Consider the following 27,565-nt stretch of genomic DNA (forward strand, 5'->3'; position numbering starts at 1 on the left):
CTTCATCCCTAAATTGTCTTACTGGCCATGTTAAAAGTTAGATCCCAATGCCTACAGTACAGATTTTCACTTTAAAGATGAACCAAAATACTCATCAAAGGTGCAGATAGAAGCCTATGTAAGATTCTGGTTCAGTAACATGTGAATTTAACAACCACAAGCAAATGTATTTTACACCACATTAACCAATAAAGATTAGTTCTTCCATTAGGATCCACTTCTGCTAGGTAATAAGGGTACATCTACATAGCAGAGTTATTTCGAAATAACAATGTGAGTGTTTGCACAGCAATTCTGTTATTTTGAAATAATTTTGAAGTAACGGACAGTTTATTTCAAAATCTGTAAACTTAAATCTATGAGGAATAATGCCTATTCCGAAATAGCTATTTCAGAATAGCAGTAGAGTGGGCACTCTACTGCTGCTATTTCAGAATAACTCTTTTTCGATAAAGGGATGTAAATTAGATGTATCGAAATTGTAAATGAAGTTGGGATTTGAATTTCCCAAGCTTCATTTACATAATGGCGGCAGCGGCTTTTTTCTTTTTGAAAAAAGCCACAGTCAAGACAGGGATAGTTGGGACATTTCTGTCGAACGATATCCATCTTGACCGTGTTTTTTTTTTCAAAAAGCGTCTTTTCGTAAAAAAGCTGCAGCCGCCATTATGTAAATGAAGCACGGGCAATTAAAATCCCAGCTTCATTTACAATTTCAATTACTGATAATTGAATATGAGCATTTAGGAAACTGATATGGTATTCTAAAGGGAAGCAACGTTATAATGTCAAAGTGTAAATAAATCCTGGCATTCACTGAAATACTGCAAGCAGTAACTTAGGGCACTAAGGTTTGTAAAGACACTGAGGAACCTGAAGATGTGATTGGCATGGAGTGCAATTTTCAAAAGCTCCTAAGTTCCTAACTCCAATTAATTTTAATTGAAACATTAACAGGAGATAGTTGCATATACATGTGAAAATGGACATACTAGAATTAAATCTTTCCTAGCTTAGTTTTTTCCACTAGAAAACCTAAGAATATTTTTACCTGTAAGACATTCCATAGTGAGCTCAGTTCCTTCTTTACATTACATCTTTGTACCCATAATGAATTCAAAAGTAAATATGGAAAAATCAAATTTAATATTTAGAGAAAACACAGCCAGAGAGAAAACACTAAGTATAGCAGCGTACTATGTTTCACTAACCTTCAGCCAAGTATTTTAATAGATTCTACCTAACATAACTCCAACATTAAAAGTGGTTCAGGAAGTAGGGGGTCTGGATTTAGAACTAGGAGATTAGTTTCTATTCCTATCCCTGCCACTGAAAGCTGCAAAATTTGGGGGAAATTGTTTTCCCTATCTCCCTCTCCATTTATTTTCTGCCGTTTAGTCTAAATCAGGGATGCGCAAGATATGGCCTGTAGGCCAAGCTGTGTGATCCAGCCCGCGGCTCATCCTGCTGTGCCCTCACCCCCAGGCCAAACAAAGCCTGGCGGTGGGGGAGCATGCGAATTCTCTTACCCCCCACCAGGGGCACATGGAACCAGAGGGAACTGCCAGCTGTTCAAAATGGCTGGTGGTTCTTTCTAGGCATCACATGCCCCGGTTGGGTGTGGGAGGGAAACTGCGCACTCCCCTGCCCCCAGGCTCTGACTGGCCTAGGGGCAGGGGAGCAGCACGAAGTCTCCTCGCCCCACCAGGAGTGCACGATATCAGAGGGAACCGCTAGCTGTTCAAAATGGCTGGCAGTTCCCTCTGGGCATCATGCACCCCTGGAAGGCCAGGCCAGAGAGACCTCACATGCTCCCCTGCCCCTGGGGGAGCGTGGGAAGTCTACCATCTTGCCAGGGACACAGCCCTTTCCACCTACAACTCTGCCCCTTCTGGAGCCAGCCCATGACCACTTCTAAAATTGGTAAAGTGGCCCATCCCTGAGGTAGAATCTAGCCTTTGGCAATTATATGATCTCATGACAGTCTTCAACCAGATAAGCGTGTTAACATAGCCATGTGTTTCAGTGAGAGAAGTTCAAAGTAGTCGCTTCAGCTTCTGAGAAGTCAGTTCCTTGTGCCAATCAAAAATAAAACCCATCTTGACTTTTTCAAATTGTCTTCAGGTTTGCAAAACTGAACCATATCAAAACAGATTTCCCCAAAACTTTACCAGTGATGATGTACACTAAAACGCCATAGCCAAATCCTTTTAGCCTTATGTAGCGGTGCGTTGGGGTTTTCCTGTCTCCTGCACCCCCGTAATGGCATGAACAGACTCCACCAGCCAGTAGAATAGAGAGAGTTTATTGCTTCTCTAGGATACAGCACAGCACAGATGTAATCTGGTTATAGGATAGGCCTAGGATGCCTCAGCCCCCCTTTAGATGGGGGAGACTGGGCCCCTAAATTCCAGCCCCTTTCCCTAGGCTGTCTCTTCCATGCTCCCGGACAGAAACTAAAGATCCGTCCCTTCCAGCCCCGCCCCCAGCCAGGGGCGGCATTCCACCTTCCTTTGTTCCTCTCCCTGGGGGGGTAACTGGTAGATCAGGTTACCTCCCTGTCCCATCAGCTACTCGGCTGGCCCGTGGTACAGACAGCAGCCAGTGGGGGTCACCCACAGCCCAAGCCTAGCAACCAGCAAGGTACCCACACTACATCACACCTTATTCACATGATAAGGACATTGACTCCAACAGGTTACTTGAGTGAGTTAGGTGAATAGATTTCAGCCCCAGCTGTTTATACTGATGTACATTCATTAATTTATTGCTCCTTTCACGTGTGATTATATCTTTGGTTACCTTTTTCCTTCGTTGGCCACTATTAGTGATCTTATCTGGCGTGACTCCAAGATCTGCAAGTACTTTAGCTATTCCTCTAGCATCCACTCCACAGTTTGGTGCCACATTTGTTTCACAGCGTCTATGTACATTCATCTTGCAAACTGCAATGAAACGTGTGGTGGAAAAAAAGGTTTTCGGTAAATTAAATAGACACGTACTTAAAATATCCATTTTATTTTATTTCAATCTGATCTTCCAGGAGCTAGCATTTCTTTTAAATATAATTCTATTCTATTTCTGTAGAAATAACCTGGGGATTACAGTAGACAAGAAGCTGGATATGAGTGAACAACATGCCTTTGTTACCAAGAAAACTAATGGCATATTGGGATGCATTAAGAAGGAGCACTGCCAGCGGATCAAGGGAACTGATCGTTCCCCTCTTTTTGGCACTGATGAGGCCACATCTGGAGTATTGCATCCACTTTGGGTCCCTCCACTACAGAAAGGATAGAAAATGAATAATTCTGCTAATCTCAGACATACCTTCCAACTAGAAATACATTTAGCGCTTTGAACCCAGCCCAATCCTGCTGCCACTGACTTCAAGGAAAACAGGATCAGGCCTTAATCTAGGTCTTTCTAATAAAGTGCTTACAGTAACATCTGTTCATCCGCTTTACTCATGGCTGCTGTAATCCTGCATCACACTAAGAAGCCTTGTATTCATTTACCTAGTTTTTATTTATATATGAGACCAACCTCCCCCTCTGGATAATTATCCTCTACACCAGATGCCCTGATTCCCACTCTCCCCTCTTCTCCCCGCCCCCCCCCCCCCCCGACTGTTTCTGTAACTAGCACATTAGCATGACCAAGGAAGTCATGTAGTTTTCTGGTTACTCAGAAAGACAAAACAAGCATTAAAGAATGTGGACTTCATTAAACATATAGTGGCCTGGATTTATTGGGAATCCACTGACATGTCTGAATAATTTAGCCATCAGCACCCTCTGGTGGAACAAGATACAGAGCATACAAAATTATAGGAGTTGGCAGGCACTAGACGGAAAAAGTTCTCTCACTTGAAAATTCAATTTGTCAAATTCCTCCCTATATCAACAAAATTATACAAGGCATGAATTAAGACCAGTTTACCACACTATTTTCCTATTAAGATTTTAACCAGCATCTAGTCCAATACAAGTGACACTGAACAGCAATCCTGTAGAAATAAATTCAGGTTCTCTTGTGTGCTCTGTGACTTTATCTGCAGTTTTGAGCACTTCAGATAGAAAGTACACTCCGAGCTCGCAAGGATGGAGCAGAAAGTTCTAGGAAGAAATCCCTGAGTGATCCATAATACAAGAGGTAAGGCCAAACATTTGGCCAATGAGACTTAACAGTATGCCTTTAAGAACTGAATTAGCTGAAATCAAACAAAGCACAAAATTCTGTGCATTCTCAGTATGTAAGGTCATTATAACAGAGGGAGGAAAAGTAATAACCAGAGCCAAACAAGATATAAGAAGTGTTTCTCAGGAATAAGCATAAGGAAAATGCTAGAGAGGGCCAGCATAGCGTGCTTAAGCAGGCAAGTTTCTGGAAAGGTGAGTATTGATGGACACAAGTTAAAAGAAAATAGGAAGCACAACGCTCCTGCAAGAAGCAAGAATTTCAGGTTATATGTGAATTTTAGATTCCTGCATATCATAGTGCATTTCTACAGGAAATAATTTTACAAGGAAAGCATGAAGAAAGGAAGGAAGACGCAATATGCTGAACCACTATTTGTACTTTAGCATTAGGTATGCGTCATTATATAAGAAAGGGAAATGCAGCCATAATAATGATGGTGGTAGTGATGCCAGAAAAAGAGAAGGAAAAGAACCCATAATCTAAGGCACTGAAGTTTAATTGTTTCAGAATGTAAAGGAGATGGGGGATTGACACCATAGTTCTGACTGGGAATTAGCAAATACCAAGACCGAGATGAACTAAAAAGGGTGGTCTGGATTTCCTGCCACCAGAATTAAGGTGACATAGAAAAATAGGGATGGCAATAATAGGAAAATAATTATCTTTGTCCTGACACTACCACTGCTCAATGCTCCATGGCAAGGCTTACATCTCACAATGCCCTTTGTACCCAGAGTAACTTCAGAAGATATTTTTATTCATAGACTATAATGCCTTCTATATGTGACTCTGAGCTCCTGCTCTCAGGAAAATCAGACAAACTTAATCCTATTTTTAAATGTACTAAGCTGAGTCTGTCAGCTTACAAAAAATAAGGTCTTTGCAATGTGAAAAAGTTTTAAATTTCATTAGATATGAATTCTTATGAGATTGGCATGAGCTTCCAACCATGATCCATTAAAAACCTACAACAGATGGTTTGATTCACCATTGATCCAAAAATGCTATTACCCTGGAAGTATTTGAACAAACTTTACTTCTCCTTTCAGAACTATCTATGTGTCTCAGAGGAGTCTTAAGGCTGCCTCATTACCAAATGGAAATGTATATCCTCCTTTATGAGAAAAGAAACCCGGTGTTCCACAAGGAGATTTGAAGCCACCTCTCCCTTGCTAAATCACAAAACAGCCTATGTCTAAGGGTATGTCTACTGTAGGCACCCTAGTTCGAACTAGGGTGGCTAATGTAGTCATTCGAACTTGCAAATGAAGCCTGGGATTTAAATATCCCAAGCTTTATTTGCATGTTCCCGGGTGCTGCCATTTTTAAATGAGGAGTAACGATACAGGCAGTCCCCGGGTTACGTACAAGATAGGGACTGTAGGTTTGTTCTTAAGTTGAATCTGTATGTAAGTCGGAACTGGCGTCCAGATTCAGCCGCTGCTGAAACTGATCAGTTTCAACAGCGGCTGAATCTGGACGCTAGTTCTGACTTACATACAGATTCAACTTAAGAACCCCAGGCTCCGCGGCTTTGCTCTGCTTTGCTCCCCGTCCCCCTGGTCTGCAGACCAGGGGGACGGGGAGCAAAGCGGCGGAACACGCGGACAAGGGCTTCTGCTGCAAAACAGCTTCTGCCAGTGGCAGCCCGGGCTGGCTGTGGGCAGAAGCTACTCTGGCAGCAGCCTCTGTTTGCGGCCAGCCCTGGACCCAGGATGCCCAGCTCTTACTACATTTAAACTGCAGAGCTGCAGCGAGGGTAGCTCCTGGACCTGACGTGAGTTGGGAGTGAGGAAGCTTTGCCTTACTGTCTAATTGTGCAGTCAATCAAAATGTTATTGACCACATGATTAATGGATTACTCACCTTTTAACATCCTTACTTTATATCCCCGGGAACCCACAGCTGCGAACATGGTTGCTGATCTCCATGGCTTATTTTTTGTGGATACAGATGTGGATACAATTTTTTTTTTATCTAGAACCCTGCAAATTTGTGGATATCCACTTTATATCCGTGGGTACCCACATCTGTGCATATAGATGCCTGGATGATTTTTGAAGATGAGTATACCAATTTTGTATCTGCGCTAGTCTCTATCCATAGCTATCTGCTTCAGGCTTTCTTGCACCTTCCCCTGACACATCTAGTGCCAGATGCTATCAGAGGCAAGACAATGACTAGATTCTGATCCATGATGGCAATTCTAATTACCATGTGCTGCCATCTGCTTTTCATTATTCACTACCGTATTTTCCAGTGTATAAGACGACTGGGCGTATAAGACGACCCCCTAATTTTTTAGTTAAAAGATAGGGTTTCGTCTTATACCCCAGCGCCCCTCCGCCTCCTTTGCTCCTGGTGTCCCTGGTCTGCTGGAGATGGTCCCCAGCAGACCAGAGGCACCGGGAGCAAGGCCGCAGCAGCGCCGGGGTCCCGCGCCTCTGAGGCTTTACCAAAGCAAAGCCTCAGAAGCGCGGCACCCCGCCGCCGCTTCGGCTTTGCTCCCGGTGCCTCTGGTCTGCTGGGGACCGTCTCCAGCAGACCAGGGACACCGGGAGCAAAGCCTCTGAGGACGCCCCGGAAGCGGGACAGCCCCGGTGCACCTGGGCTGCCCCTCCGCGGCTTTGCAAAGCCGCGGAGGGGCTCCGGCGGCCGGGCAGCTCAGGCGCGCCTGGGATGCCCCGCCGCCGGCTTCCCCTGAGACTTTGCAAAGCCGCGGAGGGGCTCCGGCGGCGGGGCAGCTCAGGCGCACCTGGGCTGCCCCGCTGCCGGCTTCCCCCGAGGCTTTGCAAAGCCATACCCGGCGTATAAGACGACCCCCGATTTTGGGGGGATGTTTTTTAACATCAGAAGTCCTATACGCCAGAAAATACAGTATATTTGCTGGAAAACAGAATGACTTGGAAAATGTAACATATTCTGATGTTAGGACAGGCAAGCATTTTCCAAACCAATGTACTGGCTGTCAAACATAAAATGTCTCTAAAGTGGTGGTGGTTCTACTTACCTTTGCATTGTAAACCTTGTCTCAAGAGACCCCAGAGTAATGAACCGCAGTGGTCACAGAAGGTGGGCACTTTGTAATTATGAATGCTGAACTTGTGAGGCATGTTGACACTGAAGCGCTGAGATCCCACTTGCTGAAAAAAGCAAAGCACGATATATTGAAATCCTCTTAGTTACTAATTATTTACTTTTATAGTCAATGTGAATTAGGGCCTTAATATAGCTAGAAAAGTACAAAGGTGAAACAAGATGAAATAGTACATGCTGGTGTAAGCATCCTTTTAAATGGGTTCATTTCCCCTACACGGTGTTCCCCCTCTTGTTTTTATTCTTGATGTTCAAAAGATCACAGATATTTGATGTTGCAAATACTGCAGTCTGCTTCTGAGCATTCCTGGAAATAACTGCACAGCTATCAGCAGAGATCTCTTAGTGTGCAAAGCAAGGAAGTCACTCCCAATTGTTTTGAGGGCAAGAGTGGGAAGTGCTAGTGCAGGAGAAAATGAAAGACATCACAGTCCACTTGCTTTTTTTATATTCCACTGGTCTTTGGATTGGTAAGAAGAGAAAACAAGATATTGTATACTGGGAATCCACAGGACCGTTAGCTGTTGACTGAAAATCATCAATGACAAGTTTAGGGAAACTCACTGCATAGCAGATGATTTATTTTCTATGCTTTTTCTCCCTCTTTCCTATTACTGCTGGTCCCTCCAGTGGTCTAGCACAGCATCCCTCTAAACGAGAACATCATGTCACAGTGCATCTAAGCTTCCACTAGTCTGGAGCGCAAGAATGTAAATCTGATCAGGAAATCATATCTCCTTGTGCATAATGTTCACCAAAACACTGGTGCAACAGGGCTGCATCATAATCCTATGCAAGAGATCATGTTCTGGAGTGAAAGCATGTCTTCTCCCCAGATCAGTGGACAGAATATTCATTGCAGAGACTAAAGTGTTGTTCTTCTCTGAAATATCATTGCAAAAATGGCATTGGGGAATGCAGGTAGTTACTCTCTCAGGGTTTTTTCGAAAAAACTTCCCGAGTCTAGACTTTCGAAAGTAAATCGAAAGAACGCGGCAGTTTTTTGACCGCGGAAAGCCTCTTTTACGAGGAATAACGCCTTTTTTCAAAGTGCTTTTGGTGTTATGTAATGCATACTGTGCTTTTTCGAAACAGAGCATCCAGACTGCCTGGGTGCTGTCTTTCAAAAAAGCAGCTTGCTTTTTCAAAAGTACAGGCAGTCCCCAGTTTACGTACAAGATAGGGACTGTAGGTTTGTTCTTAAGTTGAATCTGTATGTAAGTCGGAACTGGCGTCCAGATTCAGCCGCTGCTGAAACTGATCAGCGGCTGATTCCAGGAAGCCTGGGGCACAGCAACTCTGCCTCGGGCTTCCTGTAGTCAGCGCTGGTCAGTTTCAACAGCGGCTGACTTGGCGACACCTGGGTCAGAGCAGCTGGGGTGCTGCTGGGTTGCTCCAGTAGCGCTGCTCCTTGGCGCTACTGGACCAACCCAGCAGCACCCCAGCTGCTCTGCCCCAGGCGTCCTGATTCAGCCGCTGCTGAAATTGACGCCTGAATCAGGACGCCTGGGGCAGAGCAGCTGAGGTGCTGCCAGGTTGGTCCAGTAGCGCCCAGAGCGGCGCTGCGGGACCAACCGGCAGAGCCCCAGCTGCTCTACCACAGGCGTCCGGAGAAAAGCCTGGTCTGCTGGGGGGGGGGGGTGTACTAGCTGGGCCCCCTCTCCCCCCAGCAGACCAGGGAGACGCGGGCGGTGGACCGAGACGCACCACGGTCCCGCCGCCCGGGTCCTCCGCGGCTTTGCTCCGCGTCTCCCTGGTCTGCTGGAGACCAGCAGACCAGGGAGACGGGGAGCAAAGCCTCTGAGGACGCCGGCAGAGGGACAGCTGCGGCGCGTCTGGGCTGTCCACTGCCCGCGTGCTCCCCGGCTTTGCTCCCCGTCTCCCTGGTCTGCTGGAGAGAGAGACGGGGAGACATAAGTCGGATCCGCGTAACTCGGGGACTGCCTGTACTGTTTCTAATCTAGATGCTCTTTTTCTAAAGAGGCTTTTTCAAAAGCATCTTTCGAAAAAGGTGTGTAGTCTAGATGCACCCTCAGTGACATCCACTTAATGTATAAGTTAAAAAAAAGGAGCGGGGAAGTGTTTCCTCTACCCCTAATTGCCAGGCCTGCAAAATCAGTCATTGGCAGCAGCATACCTTACATCACCTTTTATACTGCTTGACTGCTTCAAGTTATGTGGAAGGATAGAGGTAAAACTGGTTGGACTGGCAAGCAAATACAGAAGCACAAAGGTGGCTTAAAACCACCTGTGTACATCCTCTCTGTTTCCCGAATTACAGGTGATGTCTTTGCCATGGTTTGTCTTGCCATGGAAAAAACAATGCATGTTTGGTGTCCTTCTGAAAAAACAGAATGAAGACAAGGCACTACAGTTTTACTTAAAGGTAAACTATGTGAGGTCAGCCATAGACAGGGGTTACAGTGCTGCCTTCAACTAACTACCGCACATTTACATGACAAGGCCATGGGCAAGATGGCTATCACATATTTTAGTTATCTGACTGTAAACACACATCAGTGTGTCAGTGCAGACAAAACCATACTGTGCATTTGTTGGCCACAGCTGAAGATTAGGGCCAATATTTGGAATGAACTTTTTGTCTTCTTGAAAAGTATACATCCTTGAAGGTGGGAGTATTGTATTCTTTTATATTAAAAGCAGTGGTGAGTACTGTTGATAGATACAGATAATAATATAATCATCTCCAAGACTAATAAGACAGTTTATCAACAGACATCATTTACTTGAATATCTGGTGTGTGTGAGAGACAGACGGGTGTGTGTGTGTGTGTGTGTGTGTGTGTGTGTGTATAAAAGAAAGAGGGGGGGAGAGCCTGCTATCACTGGGGGCAAATGGGGCAATTGCCCAGGCTCCTGGCAGAACAGTAGGGCTAAGACAGGCTTCCTGCCCACCCTCACTCTATGCTGCTCCAGGAAGCAGCTGGCACATCCCTGCAGTGCCGGTGCTTCTCCCACTCAAGCATGGACTCCAAAGCTCCCATTGGCCAGGAATTGCAGGCAATGGGAGCTGAAGGGACAGTGCCTACAGACAGAAGTGCGTGGAGAACCTTTGGCCCCACTGCCTTGGAGCCACTGCTAGAGGACTGTACTGGTCTCTTTTGGGACCCCTTCGTGCCTCCCAAACCCCTGCCTCAGCCCACAATCTGCATTCAAATTCCCTCCCAGAGCGCACCCTCCTCTCGCACCCAAATCACTCCCAGAGTCTGCTCCCTCTCCCACACCGAAATGCCTTCCCAGAGCCTGCACCCTGCATCTCTTCCTGCACCCCAACACCCTGCCTCAGCTTGGTGAAAGTGAGGGGGGAGCAAGCAACAGAGGGAGGGAGCATCAGAGAAGGGACAGGACAGGAGCATGGCCTCAGGAAAGAGAAGGAGCAGGGGGTAGGGCAAGGGTCATGGGTTTGTGCGATGAGACAGTTGGCAACTCTACCAGGCGGGCATATGAAAGCCATGGCTGTCCTGGAAGAGCATGCTCAGCAGTGCAGCGGGCAGCTTGCTGGGCACTAACTAGCACAGGTGCAGCATCACCCAAATGTCAGGCAAACCATGTCCATGTGGACACTGCTTGTGCATGTGTAGGGGCCCACTGACTGTTCTGGCCTGGCAACTGGGATTGCTGTCAGTAGACCTGTAGAGATATAGATATAGATTATATAGAGAGAGAATCCCTGTAAAGTAGCTGTTGGAAAAACTATTAGCTACACAGTAACTGGTATAATCTCTCCTGTGTTATTTTATAAATACAGGCTTGATTCAATGCACAATATTATGTTTTCCTTTTGTTCCACACCTGGAAACTCTCCCTATAAACAATTTGTCACCTATGGGAACTCTTTTATGTTAACATATGATACACAAGCAGAGTCTTCATATGCCTGATAGCTAACAAATCATATACTTTCACTGCAATTGAGAGAAAAAGGGTCCCACTGCATTCAATAGTGAAGTTTCCATTAACTTCAGTGGAAACAGGATGGAAACAAAAGAGAGTTTTGAAGGTGTCAATAGAGAATTTTGATTTTGCCTAACACTGCTAGCCAGAAACAGATTATTTTACAATAATTCCCAAGAAAATGGAGCTGTGATGGTGATCAGTCATTCAGAGTAAATGTTATACTATATGGAAGCAGGAAGCATTCAAACAAACTCCATAACTTTTTGTTGATGAAATGAAGGAGGCAATAGTAACATTAATAGATAAAAAGACTTCATTTTTATCTAGAGTATTTATTGTATAAATATTTACCTCGTCATGAGTTTCCTGTTTCTTTAAACCAGCACATTTAGTTATTATAAGCTCATGGCATCTCTTGTGGACTACACAAGTGCAAACTGTAAACAAAAAGGGGATGAAAGGATGAGTTTCATGAAGACAGTTTTTTTAAGTAAAAGCTTGAAGTAAAAAAGCTAAAACACCAGATCCCTTTCCCAGGAATATGAAAGGCATAGGCTAAAAAGGCCCAGATCCTCAATCTGTTGTTGGTACCACTTTTGTAATCATGTTGTTCCCAGTATCTGAGGGTATGTCCACACAGTAGCGTTATTTCACGTCTACACTACAAGCAGTTATTTAGACATGTCAAAATAATGTCGAGCTGGAGGACTTCTTACTCCGATTTCTGTAACCCTCATTTTATGAGGAGTAAGGGAAGTCAGAGGAAGAGTGCTCTTTCTCGGACTTCCTGCTGTGTAGAGAGTGCCAAAAGTCAAAAAAAGCTATTTCAACTTAAGCTACGCAATTGACAAAGCGCATGTTGCACAGCTTATTTTGGCTTTAGCCCTGCTGTGTAGACATACCCTAAGAGACACAAGGGGAGTGAGATATCTTTTATTGGACTCACTTCTGCTGGTGGAAGAGACAAGCTTTTGAGGCTCAAAGAGTTCTTCTCCAGATCTGGACTGACCTGAAGAGAAGAGAAGTGCTGTGTAATTTGAAAGTTTGTCTCTTTCACCTACAGCAGTTGGTCCAATAAAAGGTATTATCTCTCCAGCCTTGTCTCTTCCAGATCCTCAAAGGTATTCAGGCTTCCATTATTGTAAGATAGGAACCTAAATACCTATGAGGGTCTGGCCCAAAGTGGCTTGTGATTTTTGCTATACAATTTAAAGCACTATAAAGAGTATGGTCTTTCAGGACATATCATTTGCACTTTTTTAAGATCAGGCCCCTTTAAGGAACTCTCAGGATCAGGTAACCAAAATCCAAAATTACAAATAATCTTTAAAACTCTTAGCTTATTTCTGTCAGTGAATAGCAGCTTATATAAAATACTTATTGTTTAGCTCAATCAATGGGATCAGCACTGAACAAGACATGAAGATAAAGACAGCCCCTACCTAATGAGCTTTCAGACTAAAAGAAACACAAATGCACATATGATTCACCATAAAAATCAGAAAAAGGAAAAAATGCAGATAATTTATTTATAATTACTACTAATAATAAATATTTTCCACTGTTCTAGAAGGAAAAGTGCTTTGTCAGTTTCCAGTGTCAGTTACATGGGGGGGGGGGGAGGAGAAATAGACACAGTAGATAAATATCTGCAAATACAGCAGAATGGATAACAATCTATTCTATTCAAGATAAGGAAAAATTGTCCTCCCTGAAAGGAAGAGTGGCTTTACTGACCCTGGCTACTTTTGAAAACAAGACACTGAACAAGATAGATGACAGGTGTATTCTGTGAGGCTGCAACCCCATATTTTTATAGAAATGTGTTTTTTTTAATATGAATAGGGCATGTAGCCTATGATTGGAGAACTTGTAATCCACTGAATGTGCATATTCTATTTGTGTGCATGCATCATTTTTGTATGTGAAATTGGAAATATGTAGTGTAAACCCATCTATTAATCTAAGTCCTCTAGTGAAAGCCATTAGTGGTACTTAAGGAACCTAATGGTCCAGTGCTCGAGAAAATGATGGGTAAATAGATTTGTTTTTCATGTATGCCTGGATTTGTAGTCAGTCCTACAAAAGACAGGTGACCATTTCATCTGGTGCTGGAATCTATCTTCAATTTTATATTTTTCCACAGAGAGAGGAGAATGGAACAAAGACTTCCCACACTGGGAAATTTCTATTAAAGAATGGGAAGCAAGCAATGATAGTCTTCAGCTGGATTCAAGGATTGTTCTCTACCACAAGATGACAGAAAAAAGACCTGTAAAGAAAATAACGCTAATGAGGGGGGCATAAACTGCTAGACTCAGATCAGGAAAAAAATCAGTTCTGGCCTAAGAAGAACTTTATCTGAAATAAGAACTAGGGTGAGAACTTTAGTACAGTAGACTTAGCTGGCATATTTTGATGTGTCTGTCACCATTTGCAACCACTTAAATCCTACTGTTTACACTTTATGAGCTTTATCTATGTAAAACTTTTATACAGAGTACGGTGGATTTATCTGATTCTATTGGGGCTGTGTACCAAGGTGCTTTGTCAACAGCTGAACTGTTCTCAATGTGTGTGTGTTACTCTGTCAAAGGGGAGGCTGTTACCCCAAATCTGTGCCTTTGTTGGGGAAGACCAGAGCTTTTGATTCAGCAAAACAGGGTGACAGGACACCTCAGAGGGCAGGTAGGCAGGCTCAGTGGTGTGATCAACCCACTAGGTGACTGTCTCAAGAGGATCTCTGTGACCGAAACTATCATATATTCCACTAGAGTAATTTTTATTCTCTTATTTTTAAAAATGTTCAACATTTTTCTTATGATGAGAAAAACTAATTTTTTAACTCTTATAACTGAAAAATAACAATACATCCTGCTCAAACTTTCAAAATATAATCTTTGACAGAGACCAAAGCAGGACAAATTTCATCCCCAAGGTAACTGTTTTAAAAAGTTATGAGCATAGGAAATTAGAGATAAAAATAAAAACACGCAATCATAACCGTAACATTTGCTATTAGTGATCTCTATAATTATCTAAGGCAATTGATTACTGTATTTTGCCATTAGCACCCCTCATCCAAGGTTCACAAAATGTTTAAAAGAATGGGATAAATCTGCCCTTTTTCTAGATAAAAACATTAGAACTAAAAAAGACAACATTTTCAGACAGGGACACTGTGACAATATGGGAAATCAGTCCATGTACAACTTTTGAATTTTGCTTCCTACTGGGGACTCTCTGGGTATGTCTACACTACAACGTTAATTCGAACTAACGCGTCTAGAACTAAAAACTAGTTCGAATTAGTGTTTTGCTAATTCGAACTAGCAAGTCCACATTGAGTGGACCCTGAACAGGGCTTAAGGATGGCCGGAAGCAGTGCCGGCAGGGCATCAGAGGAGGACTTAGAGCGTGGAGATGCTGTCTCAGGCTAGCCGAGGGCTGCGCTTAAAGGGTCCCGACCTCCACCCCGGACAGACAGTTCTAAGGGGTGCCCCGCTTGCAAAGCAGTCCTGGCTTGGATTGCCCAGAGTACCCACACTGGGCACATCACACCACTCAGCCATCAGCCCGGCTGCACTTGCCGCAGGCTGCCATCTGGGGAGAGGGGGCAATCGGGGGGCTGCAGGAGAGCTTCCACCCCCAGAAGCACGCAGAGCCAGCCCAGTCCTCCCCATCGGGGGCTCGTACCCCATTCCTCCCTCACCTCCTTCCACTTACCCCTCCCTAGCCCCCCTTCTTATTGATGTACAAAATAAGGATAACGTTTCTTCCAACATTGACTCTGTCTTTATTGAACAAAACTGGGGGAGACTGGGAAAAGGAGGTGGGAGAGGGGAAGAGAAAGGCTGGGAGAGGGGAGGGCAACTAACATGATCAGGGGTTGGGAACAGGTCCCAGATGAAGAGAGGCTACAGAGACTGGGACTGTTCAGCTTAGAAAAGAGGAGATGGAGCGGGGACAGGATAGAGGTCTCTAAAAGCAGGGTTTGGGTGGAGAGGGTGCATTCAGAAAAGTTCTTCCTGAGTTCCCATAAAGAAGGACTAGAGGACACCAAAGGAAAGGAATGGGTAGCAGGCTTCAAACTAGTAAGAGAAAGTTGTTCTTCTTCACAAAGCAAATAGTTAACCTGTGGAACTCCTTGCTACAGGAGGCTGTGAAGGCTACAACTAGAACAGAGTTTAAAGGGAAGTGAGATCAAGTCATGGAGGTTGGGTCCATGGAGTAGTCTTAGCCAGGGGGTAGGAGTGGAGTTTGTGGAAGGCTGGAGAGGGATGGCACGAGACAAATGGCTTGGTCACTGTCTTCGGTCCATCCCCTCCAGGGTCCCTAGGGTTGGCCGCTGTCGGCAGACAGGCTACTGGGCTAGATGGACCTTTGGTCTGACCCAGGACGGCCATTGTAAGCTCAGGGCTCAGGGTCGGGGGTCTCAGTGGACCCCCTTGATTTTCATGCACACCTGCTCCTGGGTGGCCAGGCTGGCAGCTCTCCTGCCCTAGCCGGCCACTTTCCTGTGCCTAGTGCGGAGATCGTGGACGAGGTCCACAATGTCCGCACTAGCCCAGGAAGGTGCCCGCTTCTTGCGGTCCCGGGCAAGCTCCCGGGAGCCGCCAGCCTGGTCCCGGGAAGAGGGGGTGGGCTGGGGGACATTGGGTGGGTAGCTCTGTGCCGTGCCAGGTGCAGGGTCTGCTGGCTGGGTGCTGGCAGGCTTGCACCTGGCACGGGCACCGTAGCAAGCCCGTGCCCCTTTAAGAGGTCCGGGGCCGGGAGGGGGGCATAGAGTTTCCCTGGTGTTGGCCAGAGTGGCCACCAGGGAAACCTGGGGAGGGCTAGCCTCCCACTAGTTCGAATTAAGGGGCTATACAGCCCTTAATTCGAACTAGTAAGTTCGAACTAGGCTTAATCCTCGTAAAATGAGGTTTTCCTAGTTCGAACTAAGCGCTCCGCTAGTTCGATTCAAATTCGAACTAGCGGCGCGCTAGTGTAGCGGCTATGAATGTTAGTTCGAACTAACATTGTAGTGTAGACATACCCTCTCTGTGTATCTGTCAGACTGAAATCTTCCTTTTGATTGTGGGGAGTATTTGTTTTTTTTCTGATGTCTTTTGCCTCCACACAGAGCTAAAATCTTCAGGGGGTCACCTGGCAAAGAGCTAAGATTGTTAAGCCTTGATGATTATCCATTCAAATGGAGCACCTTTGGAAAAAGAGATGGCTACAGATTGGACTTCCCTGGTCTGGCAGCCTTGGCTTCTGACCAGTCCCAGACTGGGGAAGGTCTGTGAGGGAAAGGCACAGTCTCTTCACTGGGCTCCTCTCCCTAGCTACCTGGCACTGCTGCCCCCAGCTCTCTGACTACGGCAGCCCTCTGGGCTCCGTGGCCCTGCAAGCTTTGGCGACCTTGGCACCCATGCTGGCCCTGCGATCTCTGATGGCACCAGCAGCCCTGCCAGCCCCTTGAGTTCCAGTGGCCCCGCTAGTGCTCGTGGTCCTGCCAGCTGTGGGCTCTGCAGTCCCTCCCTTCCTGGTCCCGCCAGATGTGGGCTCTGCAGCCTCCTTGCTTTGTGGACTCTGGCAGCCCCACCAGCTTCGCAGTGCCACTGCTGCAGGCTCAGTGCCCTGAGGACTCCCCTGTCCCACTGGCCGGTTCTGCTCCCAGACGCAGATGGGGCTCTCTAGTCCAGCAAAATCTCTGGTCCTGCTGGACCACAGATGTGGCTGGACCAGAGAATCCTGGATCACAGAGACTCAACCTGTATTGCCTAGGGCAAGAGACAGCAAACTTTCAAAGAAGAGCCATTTTTTAAAATTTTGTCTTTGATCAAAATATTTCAAAAGCCGCATCACACGCAAAGCTACTTCAACACATACACAAACACAGCAGGCATACAGCAGATGACAAACACATTCTCACGTACATAAACAAAACAAAACGATGGAATAAACTGTCTGTTTAGTTTTGTTTCCCCCTTGGTTATTCTCTAACAATACAGTTTGTACATTTTCTTGTCACCAAGACATTACAAAGTGACCCATTCCCTGTCGTATTTAATTACCTGCTTATTATCTTTATGTTAAATTATGTTGAAAATTGGTTTGGTGTAGGAAGGGGTTCTGGGCGGATGCAGCAGGTTGGAGTGCAGGAGAGGGAGAGGGGTGTGAACTATGGGAGAGATTTGTTGCAGGAGGGGGCTCCAGGCTGGGAAAGGGATTGCAGTTCAGGAGGAGTTCAGGTCTGAGAGGGAGTTTGGTGCAGGAGAGGATTCTGACCTGGGGCAGGGACTCGGGGTGCTGGAGGGTGTGCTAAGCGTAGGCTCTGGCTGGGAGGTGCTTATAACAGGTGCCAGCACAGCAGGGCTCAGGTAAGCTGCCTGCATGCTATGGCCCTACGCCACTCTCAGCAGCAGTGGACTGCTGTCATTTCTCCACCTGCCCCTTAGGAGGAAAAAGGGACACTGGGCATAGCCCCCATGCTCCCTCCCCCTCCCACTGGGGCATTCACAGATGTGCCAGCAGCCAACTGTTTCATATACCCATGGCATGCAGGCAGCCTACCTGAGCCCTGCTGCACCACTGCACTTTTAGCAGCCCGCAAGGAGTAGCAAAAGAGCTGCAGGCAGCTCTGGAGCCACCTGTTGCCAACCACTAGCCTAGCAAATCTGAACTCTAAGGGTGAGGTAATTAAGACTGATCAGGTGATCACATGACAAAGTGGACTAGAGGTCATAAAAGAAAGAGTCTCTCACCAAGCATTTGAGAATCAGAGAGAGAAAGAGAAACTCCATATTCCAGAGAAGAAGCCACAAACAGGAAGGCAGGGGAAGAGGAAGGATCCTGGAAAGGATTCTGACCTGAGCCCACCAAGAATGCTCAAAAGTGGTGAGAAAACAGAGGCAGGAAAAATGTGTAGAGGTAACTGACTGTTTGGTCTAGCTCCATATATCTGTTGAGTTATCTAAAGTCAAACGTAATTATATTAGAAACGTACAAAGCCCGTCTCTTATGTATTTTAACTTTCACCTGGAGAGGTAAATGGCAAACCAGAGTGTTCACAAGGTTAGAGCTCTGGAAATGTGTGTGCTTAAGCACTAGTCCTGGCAGCCTAGAACAGCTAAGCCACAAGGTACCATTTGGTTAATACCAAGGAATTATGCCAAGGAGGCCAAAGAAAGAGATGATAGCTGGAGCCAATACAGGCTCAGAGCAGCTTAAAAGCACGTAGACCCGTGTGGAAGACCTAAACACTGCAGCCCTGGTCAGTATCCAGCAGGGGCAGTGTTACCAGGGCTACAACAACCACTAATTTCAGCTGGCTAGCCTGAAAGGTGTGCTTTTCAGAAATGTTAAGTATATACACCGCTCCTACCCACTTCAGCTGAACTAGCTCTTGTTAAAGGACACTTTTGAAAATATAAGAGACTTGCTCTGAGTCAAAAGTCAGTGACTGATCCTGTTACACATTCTGATTCATTGTCTTGTACTCCAACCTTGCACTTACATGCACACTATGTCTGATGAGTGGTGTATAACCCTGCTTATTTATACGTAATAGCAATAATATATTAATATATATTTAGTTTCTCTTTGTACATTCTTTCTTACCTTGACATTGGTATCCCTGTTTTCCTATTACACCCCTGTAGATGAGAACATACATAAAGTATTTTAGAAAATGTAAAATATACAGATAAAAAGTCACACTATGCTATTTTCTTCTTCTATTGGCAAGGTTCATGATTCTATTGAACATTTTCGTGTATTACACAGCCTGCATGCTTCATTAATGGCCTGGTTTTCAAGTCATCTACTTAATATGGGAGAAAGATAAATCATATGACTGAGAAGTGAGTGCACCATCTGGATCATGTACTTTGTACATTCCTACTTTCTCATGGACAGTTCTCTGTCTACTAAACACATGTAGTCCTAATGAACTGAAACTTGCTTTTGCTGATATTTCTCTTAACTTTCTGAAATGTTGCTTAATTAGAATTTCTCTTTCCATGTCTAAAATTGACAGTGTACACACAATTACATAAGTACTTTATTGTTTAGTCTAACTCTAACTCTTGCCCCTCTTTTATAATGTTATATTTACTCTTCAACTATTTTTTTTACAGGTACCAGTAGCATACAAGGCAAGTACACTGCAAGCAGGTATACCATCAGCCATGCCACCATCTCTGGGTTTTAGCATGTCTTGAGAAGTTTATTTTAGCATAAATAGACTTAGGCTATGTCTAGACTAACTGTGCCACTTTTTTTATGGAAGAGCAGATGCGCTCTTTCAGAAGTCCCTGTCTTCCTCCTCCCATGACGAAGCAGGGCTCTTCCAAAAGAGGAGGATTTTCTGAAATTTGGTCCAGTGTAGGTGGGCCAAGTTTTGGAAAAGCCTCTTCCAAAAAAACTATCAGAAAAAGGTACATAATTTGCGGAGCGCATTTTGCGTACCTTTTTCCAATAGATCATTGTAGACTAGACATAACCTTATTTAAATCCAAACCCATGATGTGCACAGTGTGAAAACAAGAAACCTCAGGATGTTAGAACACAGAAGGACTGTTGTGCATCTTTTGCCTGTTGTAATTTCTCCCTGAACCATGTCAAAACTCCTCTAGCCTAGCACCCAATCCTACTGTCCTTTCTGACATGAGTCAAGACAGCTTGAATGTATGTGACTTCACTGTAATTATGTACTTGTGAAAGGCTTCAGGATCTGGCCTCTATATTATAAATTCTTCAGAACAGGGATTTAGAACTACATTCTGCTTCTTCCTACACCAGAGTAAATCTGGCATAGCTCTACAGAAGTTAGTGGTGTCATCTCTCCCAGTGGAGTCACTTTCTTTGTAAAGTAACACACATCTGTACATAGCTGGAATTCAGAAAAATAAATTGTTTTTGAAGTGGAGCTCTTGACTTAGTGCTACGTTATGATCTTTGTTAATTCAGCCATGCATTTTAGACTGAAATGTGGGTACCTAAATAAAGTGGCCTATCAAATGTGCTATGCACCTGCATCAACTTCACTGGGATATGTGGCTACTCAATGCTTCTAAAAATATGGCCACTTTTGCCTAATTATGAATTTAGGACATAACTTCAGGCATACTAGTCAAAATTTATATCCTTAATATTAGGCTCCTAAATCTACTTTCAGGCACCTCTATACAAGTGGCCTGATATTCAGAGGTGCTGAGACCCTAACAAATGTCACTGAAGTCAATGAGAGCTGCATTGCTCGGCATCTCTGAAAACCAAACCTCTTTGATTTAGGTGTCTAAATATGTATTTAGGAGCCTAACTTTTTTTTTGGACTCATTTTTAAACAATATTAGACCCAGGTTTGAAAATTTTGGCCAACTTCTTCAGTTAGAAAAAAATCCTTGCTTCTCCACTAACGGATACTGACAATATACTCAGATAAAGCTGGTGAAATTGACTAGCTTTTTCCCCCTCAAAGGTTGTTTGTTATAGTCACTGCAGGAAGGAAGAAGCTCAGAAATGAAGAAGGAGAGTAAAGGCGTTGGATGGTCTGATAAGATGTCTTGGATGAAATTCTGGAACAAAAGAAGTCAATGGCAAAGCTCCCAATGACTTAAATGGAGGCAGGATTTTGCACTTGGAGGTGACGACAAACCCCTTTTCTAGAAACCTCATTCTGGATGGTTACTGCATGCCAGCTAGCAGTTTAGTTTCTGAAATGCCCTGAACTCATATCCAAAATATCTGTATTTTTTAGGGATTTTCCTCTTAAAAACTGAAGCTCCTGAAAACTTCAGAAAAAAAAATTGGCCATGAGTACTTCCTTCTCATACAGAAGGCATTCAGGATGGCTACCAAAAGAGGAAGAGGTTAGGAAGGCACAGAATCAAATTCAGTTTCACGATGATTTAATTGACATTACTGAAGTTGTCTGGATTTCTGCCCACATAACTGAGATTGGAATCTAGCTCGCGAGTGGACAAATTCTCTCATAGGCCACAGAACATCTTCTGTGGCAAATGGGAGCAGCAGGAATCACTGTCCCAGTCAGTGCTGCTTCCCACCACTTCCATTGGCTGTGAATAGCAATCTGCGGCTGAGAGCCATGATCGCCTGATACCTGCAGAGGTGCTGGTAATTAAAGTGGTGGTGTTCCACCAGGAACTAACCCTAGCGGGCTGCTGCTTATTTATTACTCTCCCCGATCTAACTCATACCGCTTTAAATGACTAAAAAAAAAATCTTTGTTTCGATTTTTAAACGTGTCATATCACAGCTCTATGTTTTCTTTGCTCTTGTGAAGCTTAATTCTGCAGTGATACTTATAGTTGTGAAATATGAGTTTTAAGCTAGCCAGGACTGTGGTGAGTTACAGGAATCCAATCCATTTTGGATGTTAGGCCAGACAGGACTGAGCTCTATGGTCTACAGAAAATCCCAAATTTTATCAGTCATAATGGAAGTTCTGCTATTGTTTGCAAAAACTGATGATGAATGAACACGAAAGAGTAAAAGAACTAAATTGCTGTACCACTATTGTAACAGACGTGGCAATTTCCTGCAATGACAATCTCACTATGTTAAGTTTATGTGTCATTGTGGGTCAAGGATTGTATGAAATTCCATGGGGGAGGATGACCACAACCCTCCAAGAACTAAGAACAGTGTGTGTGGAGGATGGCCTATTAGGCAAATTCCCTCAACTTGTAACACTTCCAGGGAGGAGCCACTACCTGGCTCATATATACTGGTTCAAACTGGATTCTCCAGAGACCAACTGAAAAAGAAAGGACTTCAGGATAATCAGCTTCAGTTTAAACTGACTCAGGGCCTTCTTTCTGATCTATCCAACAGAGAAAACCTTTTCTCCAAGTGAGGTAGTGGAAGAACTGACACCTGCCAGAACCTGTGCCTGGAGTTGAGGTGACTTCTGGTAAGCTTTTTAGCAAATGTTAAGATTGTTATTATTTTTAATACATTTTTGGCCAACTTTAAGTAACAGCAGAAAAACTATTTCAGTTCCCAATACATAAATATCCATGTCTGCCCAAACTACCCCCTCAATCCATGCTATTTAAAAATAGAAGTGTTTGTTTAGACAGAGCTGTGTGGTAATTTAGAACTGGAGCCAATTATACCATTTATATCTTTCACAGAGTTTGAAAAGTGCAAATGCTGGCCTAGTTAAGCAGTCTGGCTTGCTGGGAATGACAGTGTATGCAGGGAACTGTGCAGCCTGGGAAATCTCTTGTTAGGATGGAGAGAGATATGGGTCTTCACCCAAGACAAGTGACAGCTACTAAGCTGGAAATCCTTTCTGGAGTATGGAGGGGTCACACAGGTGGAGTTCCTCTGACCTGTGACACTCTCTCCTCTAGAACTGTTGCAAGACACAATGGAAGCTCAATAGCTAAATCCAAAACATCATGGCAATTGCAACAACAGCAACAAAAAAGCCAAATGTTGGTTATACCATATAAAGTCTCGGCAGTGTGAACAATATGTTGGTTGTCTAAGGTAGGTAGCCATAAACTTGTGTCCATTGACTTGATGAACTCGGCGTCGCACAGCACCCTGCCGCTTTCTGGGACGCATCCGCTCTCTGAACACACGTTCTTCATTGTCTTTGGGTGCTGAAAAGAAAACGCACAAGGAAACAACAGTAAGCACAGAATCTTCCAGACACATTCTGAGAACCAGAAATGCAAGATAAAAATCAACATCAAAGTATTTTAAAAAAATCCCAAAAGTGTATCTAGCAGTGCAAGGAAACTTGCTTCCACAAAACTTGGTCCAGGCTCTATCACGGACAAAGACGGTAGTTTATTTTTCTCATTTAAGACCTAATGTTAAATGGACACACTTCTTATTGAAGTCAGTGGGCATTGCAACTTTTGTAATCTGAACCTTTTGATGTAAATTCCATTGGACTGGGATGAAATTTTCCTCTGAATTTTGTACAGCTCCAACTATTTAACCAATAAACAATGGAATTCTCCAAAGTCTCCAAAAGAGAGTACTCCTGAACACCCCAAGCTCTGGGAGAGCTTAACTGCAGGGAAAAAAATGTCTCCAGTGGTATTTTTCTCTTAGGCAGGACAAAAACTCCAAATCCAAACACCTGGAATTTTGACAAAGTTCCAATTAGGAGCTGAAATTTGTGGCTCTTGCTCTCCTCTAACAATAATGCATTCTTATTCATTGTATATGTACTTGAGGAAAGGGAGGTAGTCTGATCTCATGTCTGTATAACTACAAATACGCGGGGGCTTTTGGTGATGAGAAAGATGAAAGTGTTAAGTATTGCTTCAGACTAAGAACACATACAAAGACCATCCAAGACACCAGGAGCTGTTTTTCAAAGGATTGGATTGGAGTTTCATGCATGATTACCATGAACAAATAATTATTGTATGCACCATTCTGAAAACATAGTCCTATGTCTCCTCCAGAAGTTTCCTCATCTGTCAGGCAATGTTCTGGATGAATTAGCAGCAAGGAATATCTGTGTTGTGAATGTTTCATTATTTATTGTAAAGATTAGGGTACAGCAAGTGATTTATATAAATCCTATCACATTATTTTGAATGACAATGTGCCCATTTATACCTTCCATCACAACAATCGAACCCAGGATTCAGTGGTGCACCTAGTGAGCCACACTTTAAGCAGCACTTTGTGGACTGGCCCAAGCCTCTAGCTGCTCCCCTGCACAGCAGCTGGTGGGGGAGGGGCAGTGCTTTGGGACTATCCCCAGTCTCTAGCATCCCTCTCCATCGTACAGCCTTTGGGGGGGATGCTCCAGGGGCTCTGTGGACTGCTCCCAGGCTTCAGGACCCCATCCCCCGGGTCTGCAGGCTATCTGAGAGGACTAGTCTCCAGAGACTGCCCCCAGCCTCCAGTGGCCCACCTGTGACCTGCAGACTGTGTGTGGGCAAGGGCAAGCTTTGAGAGAGCAGTGGAGTGGGGGTGGGAGGCAGCAACCATGCGCAGCGGGAGGCGGTTTGCTTTTCTTCCCATTCCCGTGATAAGGGAGCAAGGGGAATGTACTTGGGTTCTGTGCATGCCTCTCACAGCTGGCTGGGGAAGGGAGCAGGCAAAGCTGTAAATCACGGAACCTAAGTACTGTTGTCAGGTGAGTGAAGAAAAGCAAGCCATGTCCCGGTATGCACGGCTGCTGCCCCCACTGCTCTCTCGACACTCTGCCCTTGTGGGGGTGGGTCGAGGGTCAGGGGCTTGCCCACCCCTTTCAGCAGTCTCCATGCAGCCTGCAGTCTGTTGGGGGAGCAGCCCAGGATCTGTGAGCTGCTCCTGGCCTCCAGTGCATCCCCCCCAGAGCCTGCAGGCTGTTGAGAGTGGGCCATATTCCAGAGGTGGCTCCACCCTCCAACAGTCCCTTCATGGCCTGCAGGCTGTCTGGAAGGGTGCCAAGGCTCCAGAGGCCACTTCCACTTCCAGTGCGGCCCTTCCTCCCCCACTGCCTGCACGTTCTCCTCAGTGGTGGGAGGTGGCAAGTTCCAGGTGTGGGGCAGGAGGCTTCTTACTGGTATACTGGAAGGCAAGATTGTGGAGCCCCAGTCCTGTTGGTCACTCTGTTGGTGCTGCAACTGCTCCCAATGTCCACTCTCAGTAATGCATCCTCCTGTCTGTGCCCTTCCCTTTTGCATCCCTCCATGCTCTGCCCCCTTCCTTTCCAGGTTATAGAAAACAGTCTCACTTCCTCTTTTCCAAGCACACCCAAACCCTGACCTTGGTTTAAGTTAGGGGAAGAGAAAGCTGCATAACAAATGTGTTTGTCCTAGCTCGTAGGGTTTAGGAAGAGTTCTTGAACAAACGGACTCACAGATGCACATCAAGATGTCACACTCTAAAATATCGAGTATTGCTTGGGTCCTTTAGGGCAGGTGACTATGAGTGTGAGGGGGTGCAAGAGCAGGGGAGCTTAGGGCAGAGGGTAGGGGGCACAGGACAGGTGGTGGAAGCAGCCAGCAGCTGCTCCTTTGAGCCATCCCAGGACCAAGCAGCCTGCCTGTCAGCTTCTCTATGAGGCTGGCCTGGGATGGTGGGGGCCACACATCTCATCCATGGGCTTCTCCCTGGGACCATCTGGGGGGACATCTCCACAAGCTTCCCCCTGAAGCTGGCCCAGGGCAGGAGGGTGGTTGGGGTGCTTGCTGCCCCCCTGTGGTCATTCTGTTCATATATAACTGTCCCTTGTGCTTACTTCCTCCCCTGTCATCATTCGTGAGTATAACTGTCTCTACTAACACACTCTCCCTTTCTGTTTGATGAGAAACAATCATATTCTACACACATCCCATCGTCCTGGCACAACTAAATCCTGACCTTCCTTTAAGATATGGTATGTCACATTATTGGATTTTGAGGGGAGCAGCCATATCACTGCTGCACCCATGGGAGGGTGTTTGCCCCCAAAAGTTGGTACAAAGGGGGCCATGTGAGGTGTCAAACAAAAGCTTACTTTCTACTGGTTCTGTATACGCTCTTCATATATCTGTATAATGTCTGTGTGTGGAATTATGAATATGTACTCTGTATGGAGACTGGAAGTTTCTCTGTATGTGGTTGAGTAATGGGCCAGGAATGTTTGCCCATGGACATGCTAATGAGCAAGTCTCCAGGGAACAATGGATCTCTGGAGGCAGACACACACCTGGACACTGGCATTGTGACTCTAGCCAGCTTGGAAGAAACCAGGAAGGAGGTATAAATATGCCATGTGAACAACTCCATGTTGGTCTCTAGATCTAAAGCTCCTGACCCCAGATGCGGCCTTGCAGGGATTCACGAGCCGGGAAGATCTGTGGACCCATCCTGGCATAGGCTGTGCACCAATGACTTTTAAGCCAGCAGCTATAACATCTCTGCTGCAAGCCTGCATTGAGAACTGGGAGATTCGATGCATGTAATGTATGATACTTTAACAGCCTTACTCTCATGCTTCTCTTTCGTGTAGTAATAAACCTTTAGATTGTAGATTCTAAAGGATTGGCTCAGCGTGATTTATGGGTAAGATCCAGAGTGTAAATTGACCTGGGATCTGTGCCTGGTTTCTTGGAACCAGACAGAACTTGTTTGGGGTAGGTGAGATTGGGTTCTAAGACCCCTCACCTGTGTATGAGGCCCGGGGCCATCTGGGGCACGGATATTGCTGGGGTGTCGGAGGGATTTTGCTCGTGAGACTTCAGGCAGGCAGCTGAAGCGCTCTGTGGGACTGGTTTGTGGCCTATTTGGGAAGGTCTCCAGTCGGGGGGCTGTAAGGAGCCCTGAATTTGAGCAATTCGCCCTGAGCAGACACCCTCAGCTGTGCCCAGACCCGGCCCAGTCCATCACACGGTAAGAGGAACATAAGAACGGCCATACTGGGTCAGACCAAAGGTCCATCTAGCCCAGTAACCTGTCTGCCGACAGTGGCCAGCACCAGGTGCCCCAGAGAGAGTGGACCGAAGACAATGATCAAGCGATTTGTCTCATGCCATCCATCTCCAGCCTCTGACAAACAGAGGTCAGGGACACCATTTCTATCCCCTGGCTAATAGCCTTTTATGGACCTAACCTCCATAAAATTATCTAGCTTCTCTTTAAACTCTGTTATAGTCGTAGCCTTTACAGCCTCCTCTGGCAAGGAGTTCCACAGGTTGACTGTGCGCTGTGTGAAGAAAAACTTTCTTTTATTAGTTTTAAACCTGTAAACACCTCTTACTGTTTACAAGGAGTTTCTGGTCAAAGGGACTCACAGACATACAGGTGGACACACAGACAGATGCACAAACTCTCTCACGTACATAACAGATTATGGAAAGGAACTCCAGAACAGAGACATTAAGACCAAAATGACTACATTAACTTGGGGTGCCTCAGCTTTTGGATATCTAACTTGGGACACGCAGGGTTTGTTTTTCAAAGATACTGAGCACCCACAGAGCCGCCAATTAAAGCTAATGAGAGCTCAGTCTTCTCAAAAATCAGTACCAAAAATGTCTTTAACAGTTGGTGTCTAGGAAGAACAAAATTTTACAAACAACATAAACAGATCTACCCCACACACACAACACAATCTCTCTCCTCTGGAAGAAACATGGAAAAATATATTGCTTTATACCAGGCTCTGAAGTTCAGTAGGATTCAAGGTCCTTCAGAGCCAGGGGAAGCGGGGCAGGAAGGAAGTGAATTCAAAAGTAAACAGATAAGAATTGCTAGTGAGAGCCCTCTTCTCAAAACTTTATTGATGGTACAGGTGGTCTCTCAGGCTATGTCTACACTGCAGGCTTCTTGTGCAAAAATTTCTTGCACAAGAGCACGTCCACACTGCAAAAGCGCCATCAGAAAAGCAATG

General features: G+C 45.2%; 1 protein-coding gene across 4 annotated transcripts in view; it reads right to left on the reverse strand.

The window, feature by feature from the left end:
• Positions 1–27,565, reverse strand: part of PRKCE (protein kinase C epsilon) — a 465,689-nt gene that overhangs the window by 160,458 nt on the left and 277,666 nt on the right. For all 4 annotated transcript variants that reach the window (XM_075925412.2, XM_089777502.1, XM_089777503.1 and 1 more), the window contains 5 exons: positions 22,682–22,841; positions 18,826–18,860; positions 11,569–11,654; positions 7,214–7,346; positions 2,803–2,945 (listed from right to left, as the gene is read on the reverse strand). In XM_075925412.2, the coding sequence (XP_075781527.1) occupies positions 2,803–2,945; positions 7,214–7,346; positions 11,569–11,654; positions 18,826–18,860; positions 22,682–22,841 (557 nt within the window). The remainder of the gene's footprint in view (positions 1–2,802; positions 2,946–7,213; positions 7,347–11,568; positions 11,655–18,825; positions 18,861–22,681; positions 22,842–27,565) is intronic.

Source organism: Pelodiscus sinensis, chromosome 3 (assembly GCF_052426305.1).
Source record: "Pelodiscus sinensis isolate ZL-2025 chromosome 3, ASM5242630v1, whole genome shotgun sequence".
Taxonomy (NCBI): Eukaryota; Metazoa; Chordata; order Testudines; family Trionychidae; genus Pelodiscus; species Pelodiscus sinensis.